Below are 23,586 nucleotides of genomic sequence, written 5' to 3' on the forward strand. Positions count from 1 at the left end.
CAGAACCATTCGGTCCTGAGGAGAACCCCACCCTAATGATAGGGGTTTGAAACGCGTCGACCACCTTTCAGTCCAACATCTGGTTACCCCTAATCTTGTTTTGTATAGATTTGGTTTCACGAGAGTGTTTGTGACTATTACAAACTGCAACAAATTGTCAAAATATGAAAAGAAATATTTAGGACAGATTTACTAACCGATGTTGGGACGCATTGTTTTTTGTATTCCTTATTTCACTTTATTGTTTTCACTGTTGTGTAATGAGTGTGCATGAATGAATGGCTAAGTATGTTTGAAATTGTATATTCTTGTATATATTGTATATAAAAACAGTAGTGCATTTTGTATGTTGTATTTTCCAAGCACGATAAATAATGTGCGAATATGAAAAATAATCATGTCACAATTATGAATAAACCTTTATGGTGTTAATGACAAACAGGTTGTTTTTGCTTCAATCAAAGCAGCGCTTTTTGTAAAAATTGAAAAATTTGTTCCAGAATTTGGCTTTGTTGTTGTCTATCTAGTCTGGTTGGACTCAGCCTTTCTGAGTAAGGAGTCAAGGCCCTTTTTGATTCTTATACATCCTCCTGGGGGACCTCAACTTCCACCTGGAGAACAACAACGACCGCAACACCAGCTCCCTGCTCGACAACCTCGCCAATCTTGGACTCAAGCAGCTGGTGTCCACCCCCACCCACCTCGCCGGACACACACTCGACGCAGTCTTCTCCTCCAGCCCAGACATCGACTTCAGCCACGCCACAGAGCTTCAATGGACGGACCACAGCTGCGTCCACTTCACCTTCAAGAGAACGACGACCCACCACCACCAGCAACAGACCGCCCGCAGAAGCTGGAACAAGATCACAGCAGACCAGCTCGCCACCTCCCTGAGCCAGCACCCTCCTGCCAGCTCAGCGAACCCCAGCCAGGCTGCCGACAACCTCACGAAGTGGATCAGCATCTGCGCGGACGAGCTCGCCCCGCTAAGGACCCCGCCCAGCAGACCCGGCAGCAAGAAAGCCCCGTGGTTCACCGACGAACTCAAGAGCTCCAAGAAGAACTGCCGAGCCCTCGAGAAAGTCTGGAGAAGGGAACCTACACCGGACAACAGGACCACCTTCAAGCTGGCCACCCGTAAGCACCACCAGCTGATCCGCGCCGCCAAGAAAACTGCATTCAAGGACCGACTGGACAACAACGCACACAACTGCAAGGAACTCTTCAACATCGTGAAAGAGCTATCCAACCCCAGCGCAGGAAACAACGACATCACCCCATCGCAAGACCTCTGCAACTCCCTCGCTTCATACTTCCACAACAAGATCGCGGACATACACAACAGCTTCAGCAACCAACCAACGCACACCAGGACCGAACAACCACCCCCCACCGCCACCCTCCACGCCTGGACCCCGATCAACACCGAAGACACCATCCAAACGATGAACTCCATCCACTCCGGATCACCGACCGACCCCTGCCCTCACTACGTCTTCAACAAGGCCGACGCTGTCATCGCACCCCACCTGCGAGACATCATCAACACATCCTTCGACACCGCCACCTTCCCTGAGAGCTGGAAGCACGCCGAACTCAGCGCTCTACTCAAGAAACCCACAGCGGACCCCACCGAACTCAAGAATTACCGCCCCATCTCGCTCCTCCCGTTTCCAGCCAAAGTCATCGAGAAGACCGTCAACAAGCAGATGGCCGCCTTCCTCGAGACAAATGGATCCCTCGACCCCTCACAGTCCGGCTTCCGAGCCAATCACAGCACCGAGACCGCCCTCATCGCCGCCACCGATGACATCCGAGCCCTGATGGACAACGGAGAAACAGCGGCCCTCATCCTCCTAGACCTCTCCGCGGCATTCAACACTGTCTGCCACCGCACCCTAGTACAGCGCCTCAGCAACGTCGGAATCCAGGACAAGGCGCTGGAATGGATCATCTCCTTCCTCGACGGAAGAACACAGAGAGTCCGCCTCCCACCGTACAAGTCAGAGGCATCCGAAGTCATCTGCGGCGTCCCTCAAGGATCCTCTCTGAGCCCCACCCTCTTCAACGTCTACATGAGCCCCCTCGCGGCCATCGCACGCCAACACAACCTCAGCATAATCTCCTACGCCGACGACACCCAGCTGATCCTCTCCCTGACCAACGACCCAGCCGCCGCCAGAGCCGACCTGCATGAAGGGATGAAAGAGGTAGCCGAGTGGATGACGACCAGCCGCCTGAAACTGAACTCCGACAAGACGGAGGTCCTCATCCTGGGCTCTTCACCCTCCGCCTGGGACAACTCCTGGTGGCCTCCCGCCCTGGGCACCGCACCCAAACCAACAGACCATGCACGCAACCTGGGCTTCATCCTGGACTCCTCCCTCTCCATGACCAGGCAAGTCAACAACGTCTCCTCGGCGTGCTTCAACATCCTACGCATGCTACGGAAGATCTTCTGGTGGATCCCCACCGAGACCAGGAAGACCGTCACCCAGGCCCTCGTCACTAGCCGACTGGACTACGGCAACGCCCTCTACGCCGGTACCACCGCCAAGCTCCAGAAGAGACTCCAGCGGATCCAGAACGCCTCTGCCAGACTCATCCTCGACATCCCACGAACCAGCCACATCTCCGGACACCTGAGAGACCTTCACTGGCTCCCCGTCAACAAAAGAATCACCTTCCGCCTCCTCACCCACGCACACAAAGCCCTACACGACCAAGGCCCGAGCTACCTCAACAGCCGAATCAACTTCTACGCTCCCAAACGCCACCTCCGATCAGCCAACCACGCCCTCGCCGCCGTCCCCCGCATCCGAAGAGCGACTACAGGAGGAAGGTCCTTCTCCTACCTGGCCGCCAAAACCTGGAACTCCTTCCCGACCGACCTGCGCCTGACCCAAGACCACCTCTCCTTCAGGAAGAAGCTGAAGACCTGGCTGTTCGAGCAGTAGCGGCACCCCTCCTCCCCCAGCGCCTTGAGACCCTACGGGTATGTAGTGCGCTCTATAAATGCCATTGATTGATTGATTGATTGATTGATCTATTATAAATATCCTGTGCTATTTATCACAATTCGCTTTATGTATTTCGCACATATTCTCTATTATTTTATCCCTGAATCTACAGTAAAATGAATTTGTTCGTTTTCGCTTAAAATATTTTTTCAGATATGTTATGAATCAATTAATTAGTTTAAATATTCAATTGTGCATTTACTAATGTTTAGCTACTGCGATTGTTTTAGAAAATGATGTATTGTACTGTATTGTATGAAATGCTAATAACTAATCTCAACACAAAACAAGCATTTACAATGCAATGGTCTCGGCATCATTAAAGGTAGAGCTATTGGCATTGCTCATGACAATTTTTTTTCTTTAAATCATAAATAAATGGCATTGTCATTTACATTGTCAATACACACCACTCTGCACTCAACTGCACTCACCTGCACTGCACTCAACTGCACTCACCAGCACTGCACTGCACTCACCAGCACTGCACTGCACTCAACTGCACTCACCTGCACTCACCTGCACTGCACTCACCTGCACTGCACTCACCTGCACTGCACTCACCTGCACTGCACTCACCTGCACTGCACTCACCTGCACTGCACTCCCCTGCACTGCACTCACCTGCACTGCACTGCACTGCACCTGCACTGCACTGCACCCACCTGCACTGCACTCACCTGCACTCACCTGCACTGCACTCACCTGCACTGCACTCACCTGCACTGCACTCACCTGCACTGCACTCACCTGCACTGTACTGCACTCACCTGCACTGTACTGCACTCACCTGCACTGCACTCACCTGCACTGCACTCACCTGCACTGCACTCACCTGCACTGCACTCACCTGCACTCGCCTGCACTGCACTCACCTGCACTGCACGCACTGCACTCGCCTGCACTGCACTCACCTGCACTGCACTGCACTCGCCTGCACTGCACTCACCTGCACTGCACTGCACTCACCTGCAATGCACTCACCTGCACTGCACTGCTCTCACCTGCACTGCACTCACCTGCACTGCACTCACCTGCACTGCACTCACCTGCACTGCACTGCACTCACCTGCACTGCACTCACCTGCACTGCACTGCACTCACCTGCACTGCACTCACCTGCACTGCACTCACCTGCACTGCACTCACCTGCACTGCACTCACCTGCACTGCACTCACCTGCACTGCACTGCACTCACCTGCACTGCACTCACCTGCACTGCACTCACCTGCACTGCACTGCACTCACCTGCACTGCACTGCACTCACCTGCACTGCACTCACCTGCACTGCACTCACCTGCACTGCACTCACCTGCACTACACTCACCTGCACTGCACTGCACTCACCTGCACTGCACTCACCTGCATTGCACTGCACACACCTGCACTGCACTCACCTGCACTGCACTCACCTGCACTGCACTCACCTGCACTGCACTCACCTGCACTGCACTGCACTCACCTGCACTGCACTGCACTCACCTGCACTACACTCACCTGCACTGCACTGCACTCACCTGCACTGCACTCACCTGCACTGCACACACCTGCACTGCACTCACCTGCACTCACCTGCACTGCACTCACCTGCACTGCACTCACCTGCACTGCACTGCACTCACCTGCACTTCACTGCACTCACCTGCACTGCTCTGACCTGCACTGCACTGCACTCACCTGCACTGCACTGCACTCACCTGCACTGCACTGCACTCACCTGCACTGCACTGCACTCACCTGCACTGCACTCACCTGCACTGCACTCACCTGCACTGCACTGCACTCACCTGCACTGCACTGCACTCACCTGCACTGCACTGCACTCACCTGCACTGCACTGCACTCACCTGCACTGCACTGCACTCACCTGCACTGCACTGCACTGCACTCACCTGCACTGCACTCACCTGCACTGCACTCACCTGCACTGCACTCACCTGCACTGCACTGCACTGCACTCACCTGCACTGCACTGCACTGCACTCACCTGCACTGCACTCACCTGCACTGCACTCACCTGCACTGCACTCACCTGCACTGCACTGCACTGCACTCACCTGCACTGCACTCACCTGCACTCACTACTCTGCACTCACTACTCTGCACTCACTACTCTGCACTCACTACTCTGCACTCACTACTCTGCACTCACTACTCTGCACTCACTACTCTGCACTCACTACTCACTACTCTGCACTCACTACTCTGCACTCACTACTCACTACTCTGCACTCACTACTCTGCATTCACTACTCTGCATTCACTACTCTGCACTCACTACTCTGCACTCACTACTCTGCACTCACTACTCTGCACTCACTACTCTGCACTCACTACTCACTACTCTGCACTCACTACTCACTACTCTGCACTCACTACTCTGCATTCACTACTCTGCATTCACTACTCTGCACTCACTACTCTGCACTCACTACTCTGCACTCACTACTCTGCACTCACTACTCTGCACTCACTACTCACTACTCTGCACTCACTACTCTGCACTCACTACTCACTACTCTGCACTCACTACTCTGCACTCACTACTCACTACTCTGCACTCACTACTCACTACTCTGCACTCACTACTCACTAATCTGCACTCACTACTCACTACTCACTAATCTGCACTCACTACTCACTACTCTGCACTCACTACTCACTACTCTGCACTCACTACTCACTAATCTGCACTCACTACTCACTACTCACTAATCTGCACTCACTACTCACTAATCTGCACTCACTACTCACTAATCTGCACTCACTACTCACTACTCTGCACTCACTACTCTGCACTCACTACTCTGCACTCACTACTCTGCACTCACTACTCTGCGCACTCACTACTCTGCGCACTCACTACTCTGCGCACTCACTACTCTGCGCACTCACTACTCTGCGCACTCACTACTCTGCGCACTCACTACTCTGCACTCACTACTCTGCACACTCACTACTCTGCACACTCACTACTCTGCACACTCACTACTCTGCACACTCACTACTCTGCACACTCACTACTCTGCACACTCACTCTGCACACCACTGATATCATGGACTCTTCCACCACACTTTCTAAAACTCTATAGTCCGAAGCATAATAGGCACAGAACCAAAAGAAGGGTAGACATTGCTTAAAATAATCTTCTTGTATTTATGAGAAGCAAAAGCGAGACTGTGAAATGTGCTGAATATCAGTTTGTTATGAATCAACAGAGTGGAGTTAGAGAACCAAGAAATAGTAATTTGGAATCCGGGTTAGAAGGAGTAGTAATCACAAGCTGAGCATCAACGGGCGCGAAACAGCGTGGTGGGCGCGCAGGAGACGCAGCGTGAGCGTGCACATCAGCTGAAGATCGCCGGAGAAGATTCCGAGTCTGCCTGCTGCCCTGACTGACCCGCTGCGGAGGGAAAGAGCCCGGTGAGTGGGGGTAGAGGGGGGCGGCAGAGAGGGAGTGGGCAGAGAGGGAGGGTGTGTGTGTGCGTGTGTGTGTGTGTGTGTGTGCGTGCGTGTGTCTGTCTGTGTCTGGTGTGTGCCTGCCTGCCTGACTGCCTTTGTGTGTGCGCGTCCACAGACCCTGGTCGGCTCGTCCACCTCTCTGTAGTCCCTTGCTAGCTTACTAGGCGACAATAGTTCTCGTTGCCGAGACCTAAAAATGGTCTGTCAATTCAGTGATATACACGTATGTATAACTTGTGACAATGAGAAATTACGAATATAATTTTCGTTTTTCATTTTGAAGTCTTTATTATATTTTACCCCAGACCTCGTGCTCGGCTGCCCCGAAGGCTCTCCGTGTCACCCCAACCCTCGGATTTTATCGTCTCAAACTGCCTTATAGAAAAGTGTCAAATATGTATAGACAGAGTTGAGCTAAGTGTCCCGTAGAATGGTGCATCCAATAATGCAAACTAAAGAAGAGTTCTGCAACTCGTTTCTATTCCTACCAGGGTGGAGTTTATTTTCCAAAAACTGGCGAAGCGCAGAGGGTGTACACTGATTCGGGACCGGGGTCTAAATATTACACAACACCTAAAAAGGATGAACAACCGGCTCTGTTTTCTTTGTTGGAGTTATTTCTCACCGTTTTAGGTAGAGAGTGATTAGGGACAAACAAGTAAGCCAGGCATGCCTGTACGACCGACAGGCGGAAGCGAGAACTACGCGTGGCGTCACAGGCCAGTGGCACGTACACATCCGGATCCGGTCGCAGAATCAAAGCTAGCAAGCGGGTTCTGTAAATTCGCGTGAATCAAGCATATGTTTTGTCCTACAACAGCATCCGTACAGCTTGAACTGGGTTGCCGCGAAGTCGCTTTTCATCACGTGACTATACACCAGTGACAGCGGAAAAGCTTTCGTTTCCCGCGCACGCTCCTTTAAACATCTTAAATTACTGACTGTTATCGCCGAAATGAGCCTCTGGGTGGATAAATATCGACCAAGTTCTTTGGCGAAGCTTCACTATCACAAGGAACAAGCAGCGCAGCTCAAGAGCCTGGTGAGAAGAAGGGAGTTACGCTTACGCGGCACTTGGGGCACTTTGCAAACCTCTCAAATGTGCCAGCATGAGTGAGATGTTGGTTAGATTTTTTTCTTTGCATTGTTATGCTTATTATAGTCCTGCTTAGCCCCTTAGGAAATCAGGCTACAAGTACCAGAAATGCAAAGAAACTCCCTAAAGTGAAAGAGATGTGCAGCATTGTTTGGTGTTGGTGCTGCTGGTGTTCTGCTACTGACGGGCTAGAGTTTTTCTGTGGCCAGATGGAAAGTGCTGCATGGGGATGGGCTGTAATATATCTCCGGTTCTTTTACGTGCTTCTGTATAGTAACATCCTGCATGCAAAAGTTAGGGGGGTGGTCAGGGTATGAGATGCACAGAGTCGTGTCTAAAAGAATTAAGTATTATATTAACTATCGAGCCATTTTCCTGTCTTTGCTGTCCTATAAAATCCACTTAGGACGTATATTTCTACAACATTCAAAAATGTAATAATTTTAAACTGTTTCATGTGCCTGGCTCTGTTGACAGTAGATATACTGCTATGAACGTAGCGTATTAATATAAACATATTGGTTATTCTTATTGCATGTATTGTGCTGAGTTTGAGAGACTTTTAACTGGATGATACAGCACTCATCCTTTGATACATTGTCCGGAATACCAGTATGTGCTAACCGCTAAAACACGTTTACAGTTCTTTGTGAAACTAGCCACCCTGGTGAGCAGGGAATTAGTCTGATTCTCCCAAGAAAGTAATAGTCTTTAATAGTGAGGATATACCTTATGATTTAACCCTTTTGCTATCTTGCTCAGTATTTATTAATTTGCAACTTGTTACCCTTACCGGTTCTTTACGTTCAGGAACGGGTTTTGCATGAACAGTAGAAATAAAAGGCTACTTTTGTGAGGATAGTTTTTCTTATGAATATTGTTCTCTTTGCAGGTGCAATGTGGAGACTTCCCCCATCTTCTGGTGTATGGACCGTCTGGTGCTGGAAAGAAAACCAGAATAATGTGTTTATTACGTGAACTCTATGGAGCCGGAGTGGAAAAGCTGAGGATAGAGCATCAGTCAATCACAGTAAGAGGCATAATTATTTTTATGGAAGTCGGTATTGCATCCTGTAGAGGTATGTGCTCTCCAATAAAGCGTTGTTGACACGAGGAAATGTTCAGTAATGGATTATTCAAGCAAGGACATTAGTTGAGACCCCATCCAGCAGCGTTCACAGGGCAGCTGTCGACATTCAAACCATAGCTAGGCAACATCCTTTGATGACGCCTTACATTCCAGAACTTGCTGCCGAGTAACATGCTGCTGCACATAGGAGCAGAGAGGACAGGAACACCACATCACCTCCCCCCTTTTATTAAACAAAAACCTATAAACAAAAATATATGTTAATTAAAGGAAAACAATAGATGATGATAAAAGGCAATCAAGTGAGACAATCTTGTAACCTCAGAGGAACACGCTTCAGACGAAGAGGTCTGGATCTTCTTTCATTTGTATCAGACTCTGGGTTAACATCATTTGTAGGAGGTACCACAGTTCTATTGAAAGATGTGGCAGGATGTAACTTCGCGACCCTGCTTAGGTTCCAAATCTTGTGATCACTTGTTTTTATAGCATTTTTAAATAATTTGATCACTTGAAAAGGTTTACTAAACTTGGAGACACCACCAGTTTTCCTAGGAGACTTGATTTTGACCCAATCTGCAAGACTAACAATCGTACTCTTCACAGCTTTCCTCTCATCATACCGAACTTTGCGTTTATCCATTATTTTTTTTCCTTTTCTCTCCAACCATCCGTACTTCCCACATTATCACAGACCAAAGATCTCTTGTCACACACCCATAACGGGACAGCTTCAGTATTAGCAATCCTTCCTTTAAATAAGCGGAAAGGAGCTACACCTGTGGATGAATGAGTGAACCTATATTCCATGACTTTTTTTTTATTGCCACCTCCCCATCTTCACCACAAGATCTTGCTTAGTGTATGGACTCTTTTAGAACCTTAATAAACCTTTCTACAATTCCATTGCATTGTGGGTGGTATAAAGAGGACTTTTTTGCGTTTAATTCCTCTCAAAGATGAAAATTCTTGCATCTTTTTTGAAGTAAATTGTACTCCCTTATCTGACAAAAGCGTTCGTGGAAAACCCTCACTCTCAAAAATCTCGTCTAAAAATTCAATTACAACATTTGCCTCAGCCGAGTTCACCACTTTTATCGTTGGCCAGCGATAAAAAAGATCCATGCAGACAATTACATATTTATCCTGAGAACTAAACTTCACCGGTCCCAAGATATCGATTGAGATGTCTGACCAAGGACTGACCGCTTGGTCCCTAACAACCATGGGTTGAGTTCTGCATTTGTGTCACAATTCATACATTCCAAACAATCCTTTCAACAAAAACATCCATGGCTGGCCACCGATATGCTTCTCTAATTATTTCTTTTGTTTTGGCAATGCCCATATGAGAAGCATGAGCATTACTGACAAGCTTATATTTCAGTAAAGTAGGAGGAACAAGCTTGCTCCCTCGTAAAAGATGATCATCCACCAAAGACAATTCTTCTTTCACATTCCAAAAACGTTTTAAGTCTTCACATCAATCTTTCTTTTCACACCAACCATTTTTCACCATGGTGATAACCTTCCGTAAAACGTCATCATCCAGAATACATTGCTTCCACTCACTCTCAGATACTATTCCTTCAGTAATCAAACCTACATTAACTTCTTCTTCAAAACACTCACCACCAAACCATTCTACATCATCATCATCATCCCTGTTAGCAGAACCAAGTCTTGAAAGACAATCCGCGATTACATTGTTTGCACCAGGTAAGTAGGACACGTCCAACATAAATTCCTGAAGTGCTACTACCCACTTGCGAATCCGATGAGAGACAAAGTCAATGCCTTTCTTAGTAAAAACTTCTTTCAGAGGTTTATAATCAGACAAAACTTTAAATCCCTTGCCCCACAAGATTTTTCTCAACTTATGAATGGCCCAAAACGCACCAAGAGCCTCTTTCTCAATAACGGAATAATGACATTCAGCACCCCTTAAAGGGCTCAAGATAAACAAAACTGTTCTTTCTTCCCCATCAACTTTTTGCAACTAGACAGCTCCTAGACCAGTTGAACTTGCATCAGTCATGAGGTACGAAGTTTTTGTGGGATCAAAACTACTAAGAGACGGGGCATTACTAGGATCCCTTTATATGCCAACAAATTCTTCCTCACAGCTCTGTGACCAGACAAATTCACAACCTTTCTTCAAAAGACACCTCAAGGATTCAGTTTTTCCAGCAAAATTCTGAATAAATTTGTGGTAAAATTCAGCCATCCCTAAAAATTTCAATAACTCCTCTTTAGTTGATGGTGAACGCAAATTAAGAATGGAGTCAGTTAAGGCAGATTTTGGTCTTATGCTTTCCGCTGAGACAATGTGACCAAGGTATTCTATTTCCGGAACATTAAGTTTACATTTTTCAGCATGAATAGTTAAACCAGCTTCTTGTAGTAAACTTAGCACAGACCTCAACCTCATATCATGTTGACTCTGATCTGCCCCAACAAGTACGTCATCCTGATACACCTTAGCTCCTTCGAGACCTCCCAATATGCCCTCCATGACTCTCTGAAAGACAGAGGCTGTGGAGACTAGTCAGAAAGGCATTCTTAAGTATTTGAAAGTCCCAAAGGGAGTTACAAAGGTAGTCAGATCTTGTGAAGAAGAGTTAAGTTTAACCTGGTGAAAAGCCGAGGTTAGGTCTAACGAAAAAAAGTATTTTGCTCCTACGAGAGAGCACAACATTTCAGCAATATTTGGCAAAGGATAGTGATCTACAATCACTGCCCTATTGAGTTCCTTCAAGTCAACACATAGCAGAGCCTCTCCATTGGCCTTTCGAGCCATCACCACAGGAGAAACCCACTCTGTTGCTTCAACTTCTTGAATTATACCCTGCTCTAAAAGTTTGTCCAACTCACATTTCATACTGTCCTTCACTAGAAGAGGCTCCTTTCGTACTTTTTTCAACTTTCGGTTGAACACCTTTCTTCATTAAAATACGATGTACATATTTGTTTAGACAGGGTAACTCACTTCTAAAAACAGTGGGAAAGGATTTGATCCAATATTGACTGGAAACATCAACTACACTCACAGGAGGTAATTCTTTCAGACAAACAGATGGTTTTACATTCAGATCAAGATAGATATGAAGGTCTCTCTGGTGAAACCAACTAATCAGTGAATCACCCTTCATGGAAACATACATTTTCCCAGGAATGATTCTTCCTTTGAAATCAATGGTTCCCCAAAAATAACCTAGTAAATCTATTGCAACACCACCATGCCATTTGGGTCTAAAATCAGGTTTCACAAGAGACACTTTTCCCAATAGACTTTTGTCATAAAAAGTTTTCGGTATTAGTTATTTTTGCTCCAGAATCAAAAAGCATTGACTAGTACAACTTCATAAGGACCATCTGAAGACCCTCCTAAAATTTGTGAAACCACAATCTCTTCTTGATCATCATCTTCTATCAAGAAATCTACTTCACTAACTTTCTTTTGACCTTTCCCTGATTTACAGTATTTCGACGCATGACCCCTTTTTTTTTTTTTTTTTTTTTTTTTTTTTTTTTTTTTTTTACAAATAGTTTTCCATCCAGGGCAGTCTTTGAAATTGGTTAAATGGCCAGAATCTCCACACATAAAACACTTTCCCTGAAAACCTTTTTGAGATATAGTTTTCTGCGAAAAGCTACTTTTGAGTTTTAGTTTAACAGTTTTGTCTTCTGACTATCCACGACCACCTTTACCTCAGAAGCTTCTTTCGTGTCAACTGAGAAAGGTTTTTTTTTTTTTTTTATAACATCAACACAAGCTTTCGAGTGCTCATGGCTCTTTGCTATTGTTATAACTTCTGGTAGAGTAGGATTGTCTTTTTGCCATAGAGCATCTCTGGTTTTGTCCTGTGCACAGCCCAACATGAACTGATCCCTCAAACGTTCTTCCAAGCTGGCACCAAAGTTGCAAGTTGATGCTAATTTTCGTAGCCTAGCTATGTATTATTGGATGGACTCATCTTCTCTCTGCATTCTCCTCCCGGAGTGGTATCGTTCAAGAACAGTACTTAACTTTGGAAGAAAATGTAGATCAAGCTTTTTTATACATCTCTCATACTCATTAAGCGAAGCTGCCTCACTATCAGTTAAATCTGGAAGATGTTCGAACACTTCTTGCCCTTCGGAACCTATACAGTGCATGAGCAGAGATGTTTTTCTCTCTGCACTCCCCAACCTTTTGCTGACTGGCACTGGTGGTACCCGACTCTGACTGACCCTGGCCTCTGCCTAAACAGGCCCAGGGCCAGTGCTATTCTGAAAGAGACACTTAGAAATACAGTGAGAACACCTACATACACTAGGGTGCACTATGTGTTAGGGTACCCCTATGATTGGCATGATCTCTCCTATAAGGCCCTCGTACATAATAGGGCAGGGGGATTAGAACTACCTTTAAGCATGGCAGTTTCGAGGCAAGCAGCCCTTTCTGCGCTTACATGTGTGCACTGCTGAAGCCTGAGGTCAGTTTAAAATCAGCCCTGTGTTGCAGGACTGCTGGGGAACTTAAAAATTAATCAACTACAATGTTGGGGCAAAATTAAGTTAAGTGGAAAAATGTTTTCCACCTAACTATGGCTGTATCATATTTGCCACATAATACATCATCTGCTGCATAATCTAACGATTTCACCCAAAACAATTTTGTAGCTCAAACGGATCAAAAATTACTAAAAAGAAATGTGACCTATGTTGCTATGAAGTGTATGGCCCTTTGCAAAGGTTGACTGGTCACCTTTCCCACTGCTGCATTTGTATGTTACACAGGTACTAATGAGGCAAACACTTTGCAGAGGCTGTTAGTATGTATAAATATGTCAAAATAGTTAAGTATCATTAAAATGTACCACATTACGCTGCAGCCTTTTTATTGTTGCATAATTTAGTCAACACTGCGACATAATTTTGGCCTCCATTGCTGCATAACTCCAGTGGCCCGAAAGCCGGCTGCACATGTTAAGTGTTTGTGCATGAAGCAGAGACCAAGAAGTTTGCAAACTTAGGGGCTGATTACGATGGCAGACGGACTTCAGTCTTTCCGCCATCGAAATGGGGAATGGAACCGCTGGCCTTCAAGGTGGCGGCCCCACGATAGACATTACAGTGCGACTGCCACTACGGCGTTTGCAGTGCCTATCTTTTACATTGCAGCAGATGCTGCTGGCTGCATCATCTGCCACAATGTAAAAGAGGGACATGTTACATATATCACTGCACTACGTGGCAGGCACAAAGTGGTGCCTGCCACATGGTGCAGTGATATGTAGGGGGGCATCACAAATGCCCCCCATGTCCTATGTCTGGGGGGAAAGGGGCCTGCTACGGGTCCCCAATGTCCCTTTCCAACAGCTTTTCCATGGCGGGTGAACCACCATGGATAGGCTGGCAGGTAAGAGACAGCGTAATCCCTAATGCAGTGCCTGGTAGGCACCACCAGCATTGTAGGAACCACGAGCCCCTCTGCTGCACTGGCGGGCTGAAGGAGCCCGTCGGGTGTGTGGCGGTTGGTCTTTCTGACCACCAGGGAATATGGTGGGCGGTGATGCAGTCACCGATGGCGGTGGGACCGCCACCGACGTGGCAGCCTCACCACCATTATAATCACCCCTTAAGTTTGGTGTGCATGCAAATCCTACATTCTCAACCCCGGTTAAGTTGTACAACTACTGCTGGAAAAGGCCAATGGAGGTACCAATGGGTGAGGTGGACTGGCCTCAAGGGTCTTGTGACCTCAGTGACAGTCACTGTCGCTCTAGGGTGTGCTTCTTCGTATGCCTGCTCACAAGACTTTAGTTGAACCTCAGTATGGATTGTGGTGGACAGGCCTTCAAGGTTAACTCACATTTGCCACCGTTAGGGTCCACCTGCGGGTGCTAAGACACCAGGGCTTCTCAGGTCTATCAGGCCTTCTAAGGTGTAGCTTTGGATTGAGCTGTGTCAGGAGTGTGGTCTGGTGGACTGGTCATAGGTTGAACCAGGTTCCCCAGTTCCAGATTCAGCAGCTCTAGCCAGAGTGCCACATTCTCTCCCACACTGAACACCATAATGCCCCCCTGAGAGAAACTTGCACTGCCTTCAGCTACAACTAAATTGTCCTGTGACTAAATTCAAATTATGCACTAGACAACAGTAAAATGCTACCTGAAATAAAATAACACCCTGGAAAAAGCAAACACTCATAGGGAATGCAAGAATAAGCAAAGCATGTAAACTGTAATCAGTAACACCATGGTTACCTTAACGGTTTTAAACTTATTATTCAGAAATCAGTAAAATTTTGCCTGAAAAGTTCAGGACATGGCTACAGGACCAGGAAGGGACCCGTTTCAATGTCCATTGCTAATATCGTTTCAAAATCTAAGCAGTTTTGTTTAATAAAGACCACATCCCCTAACACATCCGCATTTTACAAGCTAAAATAATTAACAGTTGAAAACAATCATTTTGAACGTTTCCACTCCACCCATCAACCAGGTATTGCAGTCCCTTTAGGAAAGGTGCACTTCCCCACCCTGGGAAGGCAATGTTGTTCAAATAAAGTAGCGCTTTCATTGGCAAACTCTTTAAAGTGGTGCTAATGTGTGTGGGTGTAAATAACAATCTGGCCGGTCTGCTGACCACTCTGTATTGCTTTATTTAGGTATTTAATTATATTTCTCTACGTCCTGAGGTTTTTATTTTGAATAGAAAACGGTCAGAAAATGAGAACCTTTCCAGCCAAAGTGTTCCACCTTTTTTGGATCCATTTCACAGGGGAACAAATAAAGAAAAGGAGAGGCAAGAGAGAGTACAAGAGCTGTCTCTTGAAATCAGCCCTTAAGGAGGAGCGAGACAGAGACAGAAAGAGATTGAGGAATAAGATTAGAGCGGGTATTCACCTTCGAATATCTGGGTGTAACCATTAATCAGGACTTGACGTGGGATGTGCATCGGAACAAGGCTAACATGAAATTGGCCCAGCTAACGGGTGGCATCTGTAGGATGGCAAGCGGGTCGACCTATAAACCACTTGGTGCCGCCCTCGAAATTTATAAAATGCAGACCAGAGGGACAGTGCTATACAGAGGGGAATTGTGGGGTCATACTACCGTCCAAAATCTCCAAACCACTGAAAATAAATTCATTAGACAGTTGGCTGCATTACCTGTAAGCACCCCGCTTCTTCCGCTGAGACTTGATTTGGGTCTTGGACCCATCTCGGAGGAGCTGGGATTAAGACCAATAATCATCTGGTGCACACCGGAACTTATGAACTATAGGAACGAGCTTCAGGAGATTCTTGGTCTATCTAAATCAAGACCAATCCCATGGCTCAGGTTCATTAAACAAACATGTGAGACATTGGGCAGACCTGAATTCTGGCTAGATCCAGGTAATGCATGTAGTAGGATCCCACGCAAACACCTTACGAGGGATTTTTTCGAACTGAAGCTATCAGTTACAAAGGGGAACATACGGGAGGGGTCTTTGACAGATTTGTTTATCAAATCCAAAGACTTATACCAACTTGAATGTGTGCTAGATAGCATTGCTCCCGTCCTCTCTAGAAAATTATTTCTGCAATGGCGTTATGGTACACTTCCTATTAGGGCATTCACAAACCACTGGGCCCAGTCTCCTTTTGGCGAACAGTGCCCGTCATGCTCACATAATTTGGAAGATGAATTGCATATTATATTTTTTGTGAGGCTTACCAAAGATCGAGGAAATACTGGCTTCTCCCCCTTCTTAAAAATCTAGGCTTCACCCGATACCTTCCTGCATATAGAATTTTAAAGACGGATCTTTCACCTATGACTGTCTTTTCTGTAGCAAAATTTTTAACTGCGATGTGGCACATCCGCTCCCGCCTTTTAAAGATGAGGTAGATGCGGGATAAAAGAATTGCACTGATGATTTTAAATTGTAACATATGGTAAATGATTTTAAAATCTGCTTTTGGAATGCTTTTTAATGATGTTTATTGTATTTCATCTGCACTGTCATTGAAAATCTGTTTGTATTTCTTTTATGATCTTAATCGATCGAAATAAAGATTGAAATGAATGATTGAGGAATAAAGCGAGGGAGAGAGAGGGGAGGAGGGCAGCTGCCAGAGGCAGATCACTAGAAGTGGACACTGTCCTTGCCTTCTCTGGGCATGAAGGAAAAGAGACCGAGTTTTTTTCCGTCTCTTCCCTTCCCAGAATGCAGAGCCTTCCTGCAGCATAACAAAGGGCAGAGGGCGGGCGGCCTCTTTGACTCCAGGCAGGTCAAGTGCAGGGCCATTAGGTAGCGCTTTTGCTCGCTAATGGCCCTGCTCATAACAGAAGGGAGAGGGGAAATTCTTTTGTCCCCTTGTCCCCCCAGTCTTGTCCCCCCCCCACTCCAAAATCTGGGGATGATATATCCCCCACGTCCCCCACACTTCCTACGCCCATGGTTCACAGTCCAACTTGTGTTGATAATAAGCAATTCTATTTCAGTCGGTTGTAAAAATGATGATTTGGTCCGGCTTAGAGACTGCTAATAAGAACCTGGTTCGCCTTCACCTTTTTAACCAGAGTATTATTGCATAACCATCATTTGAAACACTTTAGTACCACATTGGTTATTTATTTGCTTATGTAGACACAAAGTAAATAGCTAATCAGTATTTTGTGAGTCTTCATGCGCCTTCATGCAGCACGACATTCTTCTTTACTTAAGAATCTACCAGCTCTATACATGTTCAAGACTTCGGCACGTCTGGTATTCTCTTCTCTTTTTATTTCCCTTCTTATTACAATATAAATAAATGTATCTCAAAAAATAAAATGCCTTCAAAAGATTGTGATATACAGTTAAAAAAAAAAAATCAGCATTAAAGAAGTGCCCTGAGTATAGTCTCTTTAAATAGTTAAAGCTTGAGACTGAGGTCCCATAATGTTTTATTATAGTCCCCTGGCCGGTTCTATCATTAACCCCTTAAGTGCTGAGGCTTCTTAAATCTTGGAGTTTATGATGAAAACGGTTGTGAAACCCATGAGTGAACTTGGAAAGCTATGCACATCAGAAAAGGAGACCAAATTCTGGATTCAGTTGTGGGTCATTTCTGTGCTCATGATTTTCTTAAAGATTCTAATTGTTGGGGGAAAAAACTAATAAAAATAAGTAGGAAACAATTGATATGTGGCAATATTTTCATTTGTATTTTTTTTTTTATTGCCAGAGCGCCGATCTGCAGAGTAATATACCCTTACGTCCAAAAGACTCTTCTGATTGCAGGGATACATCGTGTTTGTTGGTTGTAGAAAAATAGTCAGTTCCTAGAGCCATCAACTGAATTACTGCTTATAATAGTTTTTCATTGTGTACCAACCGTGTATCAACTCATATGGTAAAATCTAATGAAACAAATGCGTCTGAAGGAAACCTATGCATTTGTTAAATGTGCCGAAGGTAATGGATTTGGGAATACTGTTCAGGCCTCGAGAAACCTACTCGCTATAGCGAGTCAGATTGTTTCAGGGCATGCTATTTTAAGGGCCTGCCGGCCCTGCGAGAAAGCTCCAGCTGACAAAAACATGTGTTCTGTTCTTTTAGAAAGTGATGAGCAATAAATAATGATGCCTGTAATTATTGTTTTTTTTCTTGTCACATTTGCTCTGCGTTTAAAGACAACAGTCAAATGTCAGCTTATGTCTTTTAACACATTGCTGCTTATTTTATGCTGGAGACTGGTGTTTACTTTTCTTTCTGTGACTGCAAAGTTAGAGGATTTTGCAAGGGGAACTGTCTGAAAATTGTACTGGGCACACAATATTTAAACAGCTTGCAAAAGAACTGTAAAATATTTAAAAATATATTTCAGTAGTTAGGAAAACACTTTATGTAATCCTGAAGTGAGATGGAATCAAAGTTTTTAATAGTATCAAAACAAATGAGAATACTTTACCTGGTGATGTGCAAATGATAAATAGTTGCTGAAACCCAATTCCCACAATTTGTTTGTATGCTGTATAGTTTTCAGGAATCCCAAATGCAAAAAAAGCGCTTGCAAAGGGCCAGATTCTGCGATTCTGGCCCTTTGCGAGCCGATTTTTGCTTCATGAATCTGGCTTTAATTTCTTTAAATCATATGCACTTGTTATATTTTCTCTGCTTAGATGTAACCTTTGGAAAAAAATAAACTGATCATGATTGCCCTTATTTTTGAATTGGACCTGTCAATTTACATCAGTCATATTGTTTTAACAAAAAGCATTCGTTTGAAAGAAGGAATTCAGCGGCCAAGGAAATAGTTGATTGCCTAAAGTTACACACCTTTTCCTGTTTATGTATTTATCTGTAATTTAGTCGTTTATTTTGAATACATTTAAGCTCCCTGCCATCCTTAAGCATTATAGGGAACAGCATTCACTTCTGGAGGTCTATAGTTAAAAATACGCTGCTTATACTGCCTTTTTCTGTGTGCATTAGTGTGCGATAAAACATAGTGTTAACAGTTAAAATGTATTTAACTTAACCCCCTGCTGCATAGTATATTTGAATGTACAGTTTGGTTTATTTCGTCATGACTTGTTTACGAATTTAGGTGAACACAGAATATAATGAACTCCCTTTTTATAATGTAAATTATTTATGTTGTGTGAACAAAACTCTGAGTTTCGCTGAACTCTACATTTGGTGATTTAACACATGGATTTCCAGTACTGCAGCGTCCCATATTTTTTACGCCGCAGTTTACTGCACCATTACAAGTTTGCCCTTGAACAATGGGAAATAACTTCAGGTATTAGTGTTTACTGACTAATTTCTGCATGGTTTTTCCTCATTCTGTGCCTTTATCAGTGCATATTTGTTCCCGGTGTCTGTGCCATAATTATCAATTCAACAGTGCAATATTCCTGCATCTGCTGTGAGCACACCTTTTATATTTGTCAGTCTTTTTTATGTTTAGAATATCTGTGGGAATGAGGCATTGTTTTTGTAAAGATGATTTTAACGTAACACCTATTTGTACTCCTTCAACACTCAAGACATCTTGGTGCTGGTTAACAGATGCTTATTGTACAACTACGGATACTCATTTTATTGACCGCTGAAGTATGAAATGCACAGATAACCCATTTCGAACCTGTGACTGTGAGGTCCAACACTGGCACCTGTTGCATATTATCTTTAGAGCAATTTTAATAGCTGGCCTAATAATGCTCATGGGCCCACACCCCGATTCCTGGTGGCACCCTGCCCTCTGGAACCCACCTTTCCCCAAGTACCATCCGCGCAACCTCAGAATTATCAGGGACTCCGAACTCAAAATGCACCGCCATATCAACACTGGAACTTCTTCTTGCTACCACTCCCTCCACCTCCTCCGAAAGACCTTCAAATGGATTCCCCTTAAAAAAGAGGAAAACAGTCACCCACTCCCTCATCAGCAGCAGAATGGACGACGGCAACACACTTTATGCCGGGATCAACAAGAACATCACCTGCACACTCCAGAACGCCGCCGCCAGACTAGTCTTCGACCTACCGCGCCACTGTCGCATCAGCCAACACCTACAGGCACTACACTGGCTCCCCGTTGAGAAGAGAATCGCCTTCAAGCTCCTCTCTCACGCCCACCAACACCGGACCAGCCTACATGAACTACCGCCTCATTCCAATCACCCCAAAGATCCCTCCGCTCAGCCCAGCTCTCTCTTGCAACAGAACCCCACACCAAGAAGACCAGAACAGGAGGACGCTCCTTCTCCTTCCTCGCTGCCAAGGCATGGAATACCCTCCCTCTCCGACAGACACCTTTGCTTGCCAAGTTCTTACAGGGAATCAAAACCTGGCTCTGGAATGAAGCACCATTGCATCCTGGAGCCGCGCTTTAGTGTGGAAAAGAATTTTCAACATGTTTAAAATGCCCAAAGTTGGTAGGGTTGGCAATGGGAACTTTAACCCCACTGATTGGGAGTCATTTACACTCAGTAGCTCATGCCTGGCATAAATGTGGCATCTCCAGGCACCCACTTCAGAAAACTCCTAGACCTGAGGAAGAACAGAAGAGCACTGGATACACAGTCTGTGACCTGAGAAGAGCCCTGAAGGACTGGGTGTGCTCCCTCATGTACTCCGGACAAAGAGATGGACTCAAAAGTTCATAGGACTGATGTCCTGTTCAAGCTACAGGGATACAGCAAGCTAAAGGAGGACTTTCCTGCGACTGCCTAACTGACCAGTGGTTACTGGACCATGCAGTTGGCCTTTGCAGGACACCCTGTGAGATTATAAGTACCAACCCATAGGTCCTGGAATATTTTAGTGGTGTATTCCTGTGGTGGATTAGGACTTAAAGGTAAAATCTTGTACCGGGACAAACCTGGTTGGTGTATCCGACCCATGCTCCATCAGTCAACCTTCAGTTGTGCCCCGGTCCTGGTCTAGCTTGGCAATTAACTATCATTGGCACTTTGTGCTTCTTGGCCCTATTCCTACTTAAAACTTTTTTAATTCATATCTGCAATTCCCCTTTTTTGGATTTTTGTCATTTTGGTGTTATTTTGTTAACGTTTACTCCAGTAATTGTTATGGATTTTTACTTTGTTTCAACTTTATTACTATTTAGGTACTGCATAAATACTTTACACATTAACCTAAGTTAACCAGGTCTACTCTGCACCAAAACTACCAGGGGTTGAGCCTGTGTTCATTTAGTGACTTTAAGGGTTCACCCAAACAGGAGTCATGATTATTCCTTGATGCGGGTAGTTCCACACCCCAAATAATCTAATTTCCTACGTGTCCGTATTTGAACGATTCATAACTTGGCAGAATTTGACTTTTTGTAAAAGTTAACTGTTCATTTATTGAAGTAATGCTTAGTAAATTCTCACAGTTATGACCAGTGAACCTGTGCACTGTGAGATAAAGGGGGTTGTTCAAGATTACAAAATGTAGTCCAGAGGAAAAAAAAAGCTATGACTGGGACTACTGTCCTTGATTACACATTTAGTCTAGTTTATTTACAATATACTTGTACAAAAATCATCAACTGACTGACTCCGAGTAAATGTGTTGCATCAGCCAGAGGAATTTTCAAGACCCTTCCTCATAAAATAACGGCAAGACAGATCTCCATGGCCTACTCTGAATCTTGCTACATACTACAAGCCCGGCATAACCTGAGCCCGTTATCAGAAATCCTAAATATTTTCATTTAGAACATTATCGTAATATCTTACATAAATGCATGACTCCAAGTTGGACCAGTAGACTGTTTTATAGAGCAAGTCGATGTCTGTAGTATCTCGTCAAATGAACAAGTAGAATTTTTGGTCTGGCCTTATTGACTACTTCAGCTATTTATTGCAGTTTTGCTTTACATTCATAAGCTACGTACTTAGAGCGACTTTGGTCAAATGGCTTCATCCGCTCTTCATCCGCTGGTCTGTTAAATTGTCATTCACATTTTCCTACCCCACCTTCAGTATTTTCATTATGTTCTACCCACATTGCTCCTTTTTAATGACTATGAACAGTTGATACGGTACACTAACTGCAGGTCTTTCTAGACTTTTACCAATTCATTCTACAGCCATGATGTCCAGCAATCCTACAAGGTGTTGTTAAGTGTTGCTTGATGTGATGTTTCTTCCTTCTGTTACAAGGCGCCATTCAGTCTGAAACGTTTTACTTTGCCACTTAGATACTGCAACTTCCTCAAGAACGGCTATATGATATTACAACACATGCTTTTATCACGCATGCCTTAACCATGCAGGTAAGTATAAAATTAAGTGAAATACATACATCTGATGGAGACTTCTAGCCACAGATTCCTTACCTTAATATTTTCCCCAGGCGTCAGACTGGATCAGGGCATTTTTTTGTGCGCAGTACCTCCTGCACACAGGTAGGTGATGTCAATTGGCTCTGTGTGGGAGTGACGTGCGCAGTGCCTATATAGGTGCTAGGCCAGCCCGCTGACCTTAGTTCTCTTCTTTTTGAGCCAGTCAGCACAGATCTTGATATAGCTACCCCCTAGTCAGTTTTTGACTAGCCTTTTTTTTTATTTTTATTTTTTTTACTTTAGTCTAACTCTTGTGAGAGTATCTTCTGATTTGGCAAGGATGTCCTCTCGGAAGGCCGGCTTCAAGCCCTGTGGCGCCGGTCACTGATCAGCATTAAACCTGCACCTTTTTTGACATTGGTACCTCGTGTTTTAGGAGGACAAGGGCATGACCAATACATGAAGACCTGTGGTGACTGGTGCGCTATGAATTCAAAGTCCTTGAGAGCAGTACCTCGAGCACCTGGCAGCTTGACGTGTGGCTCTGTGACTGTCGTAATCCCGGTCAAGAGGAAGGTCCCACGATTGGTCACAGAACCCAAGATTTTCATCTTACTCATTCGTTTGGTCACTAGGGTAATTTCCACATCAAGAAGAGTAAGAGGTAGAAGAAGTCTTTGACTTCATCTCATATCCTATTAACATTCGAGGCCTGTCTCTGTGGATGAGCCAGCGCCTGGGCTGGTTTTGGCCCTCCCCTAGTTTTCAGGAGACCGAGCGACCTCCACTAAAATTCATGAGTTTTATGAGGCCATGTGACTCAAATTTGAGCGGCCTTTTACCGCCAGCACGCTTTCCGGCATCGCATGCTGACAGTTCCACCCCCTTGTGCCAGTTGAGCCCTTTTAAAATCCAGGGATACATAAAGACCAGCGCGGGTCGTACCACCTCGACCTTCCCTGGCACTGGTCCCGATGCTTCCGGCCCCTCCAACTGTGCCTTCCCCATTCTGATCCTTGACTCCGGCATGGAGCCAGAAGGGCGTTATCCAACGCCAGCACCGATTGGAGCCATGCCTTCCATGCCAGACCCTGAATCTTATTACTATAGGCTGGAACTCCTAGAGGGTTGGGAGAGGTGGATGGATCCT

The 23,586-nt window shown here is 45.2% G+C and overlaps 1 protein-coding gene across 1 annotated transcript in view; it reads left to right on the forward strand.

Annotated features, from left to right (window-relative positions):
* Window positions 1-7,228: 7,228 nt before the first annotated feature.
* RFC3 (replication factor C subunit 3) overlaps window positions 7,229-23,586 on the forward strand; it is a 102,351-nt gene continuing 85,993 nt past the window's right edge. Inside the window, exons 1-2 of the mRNA XM_078657169.1 lie at window positions 7,229-7,530; window positions 8,477-8,614. Coding sequence (XP_078513295.1) covers window positions 7,444-7,530; window positions 8,477-8,614 — 225 coding nt within the window. The 5' untranslated portion in view covers window positions 7,229-7,443. The remainder of the gene's footprint in view (window positions 7,531-8,476; window positions 8,615-23,586) is intronic.

Source organism: Lissotriton helveticus, chromosome 8 (assembly GCF_964261635.1).
Source record: "Lissotriton helveticus chromosome 8, aLisHel1.1, whole genome shotgun sequence".
Taxonomy (NCBI): domain Eukaryota; kingdom Metazoa; phylum Chordata; class Amphibia; order Caudata; family Salamandridae; genus Lissotriton; species Lissotriton helveticus.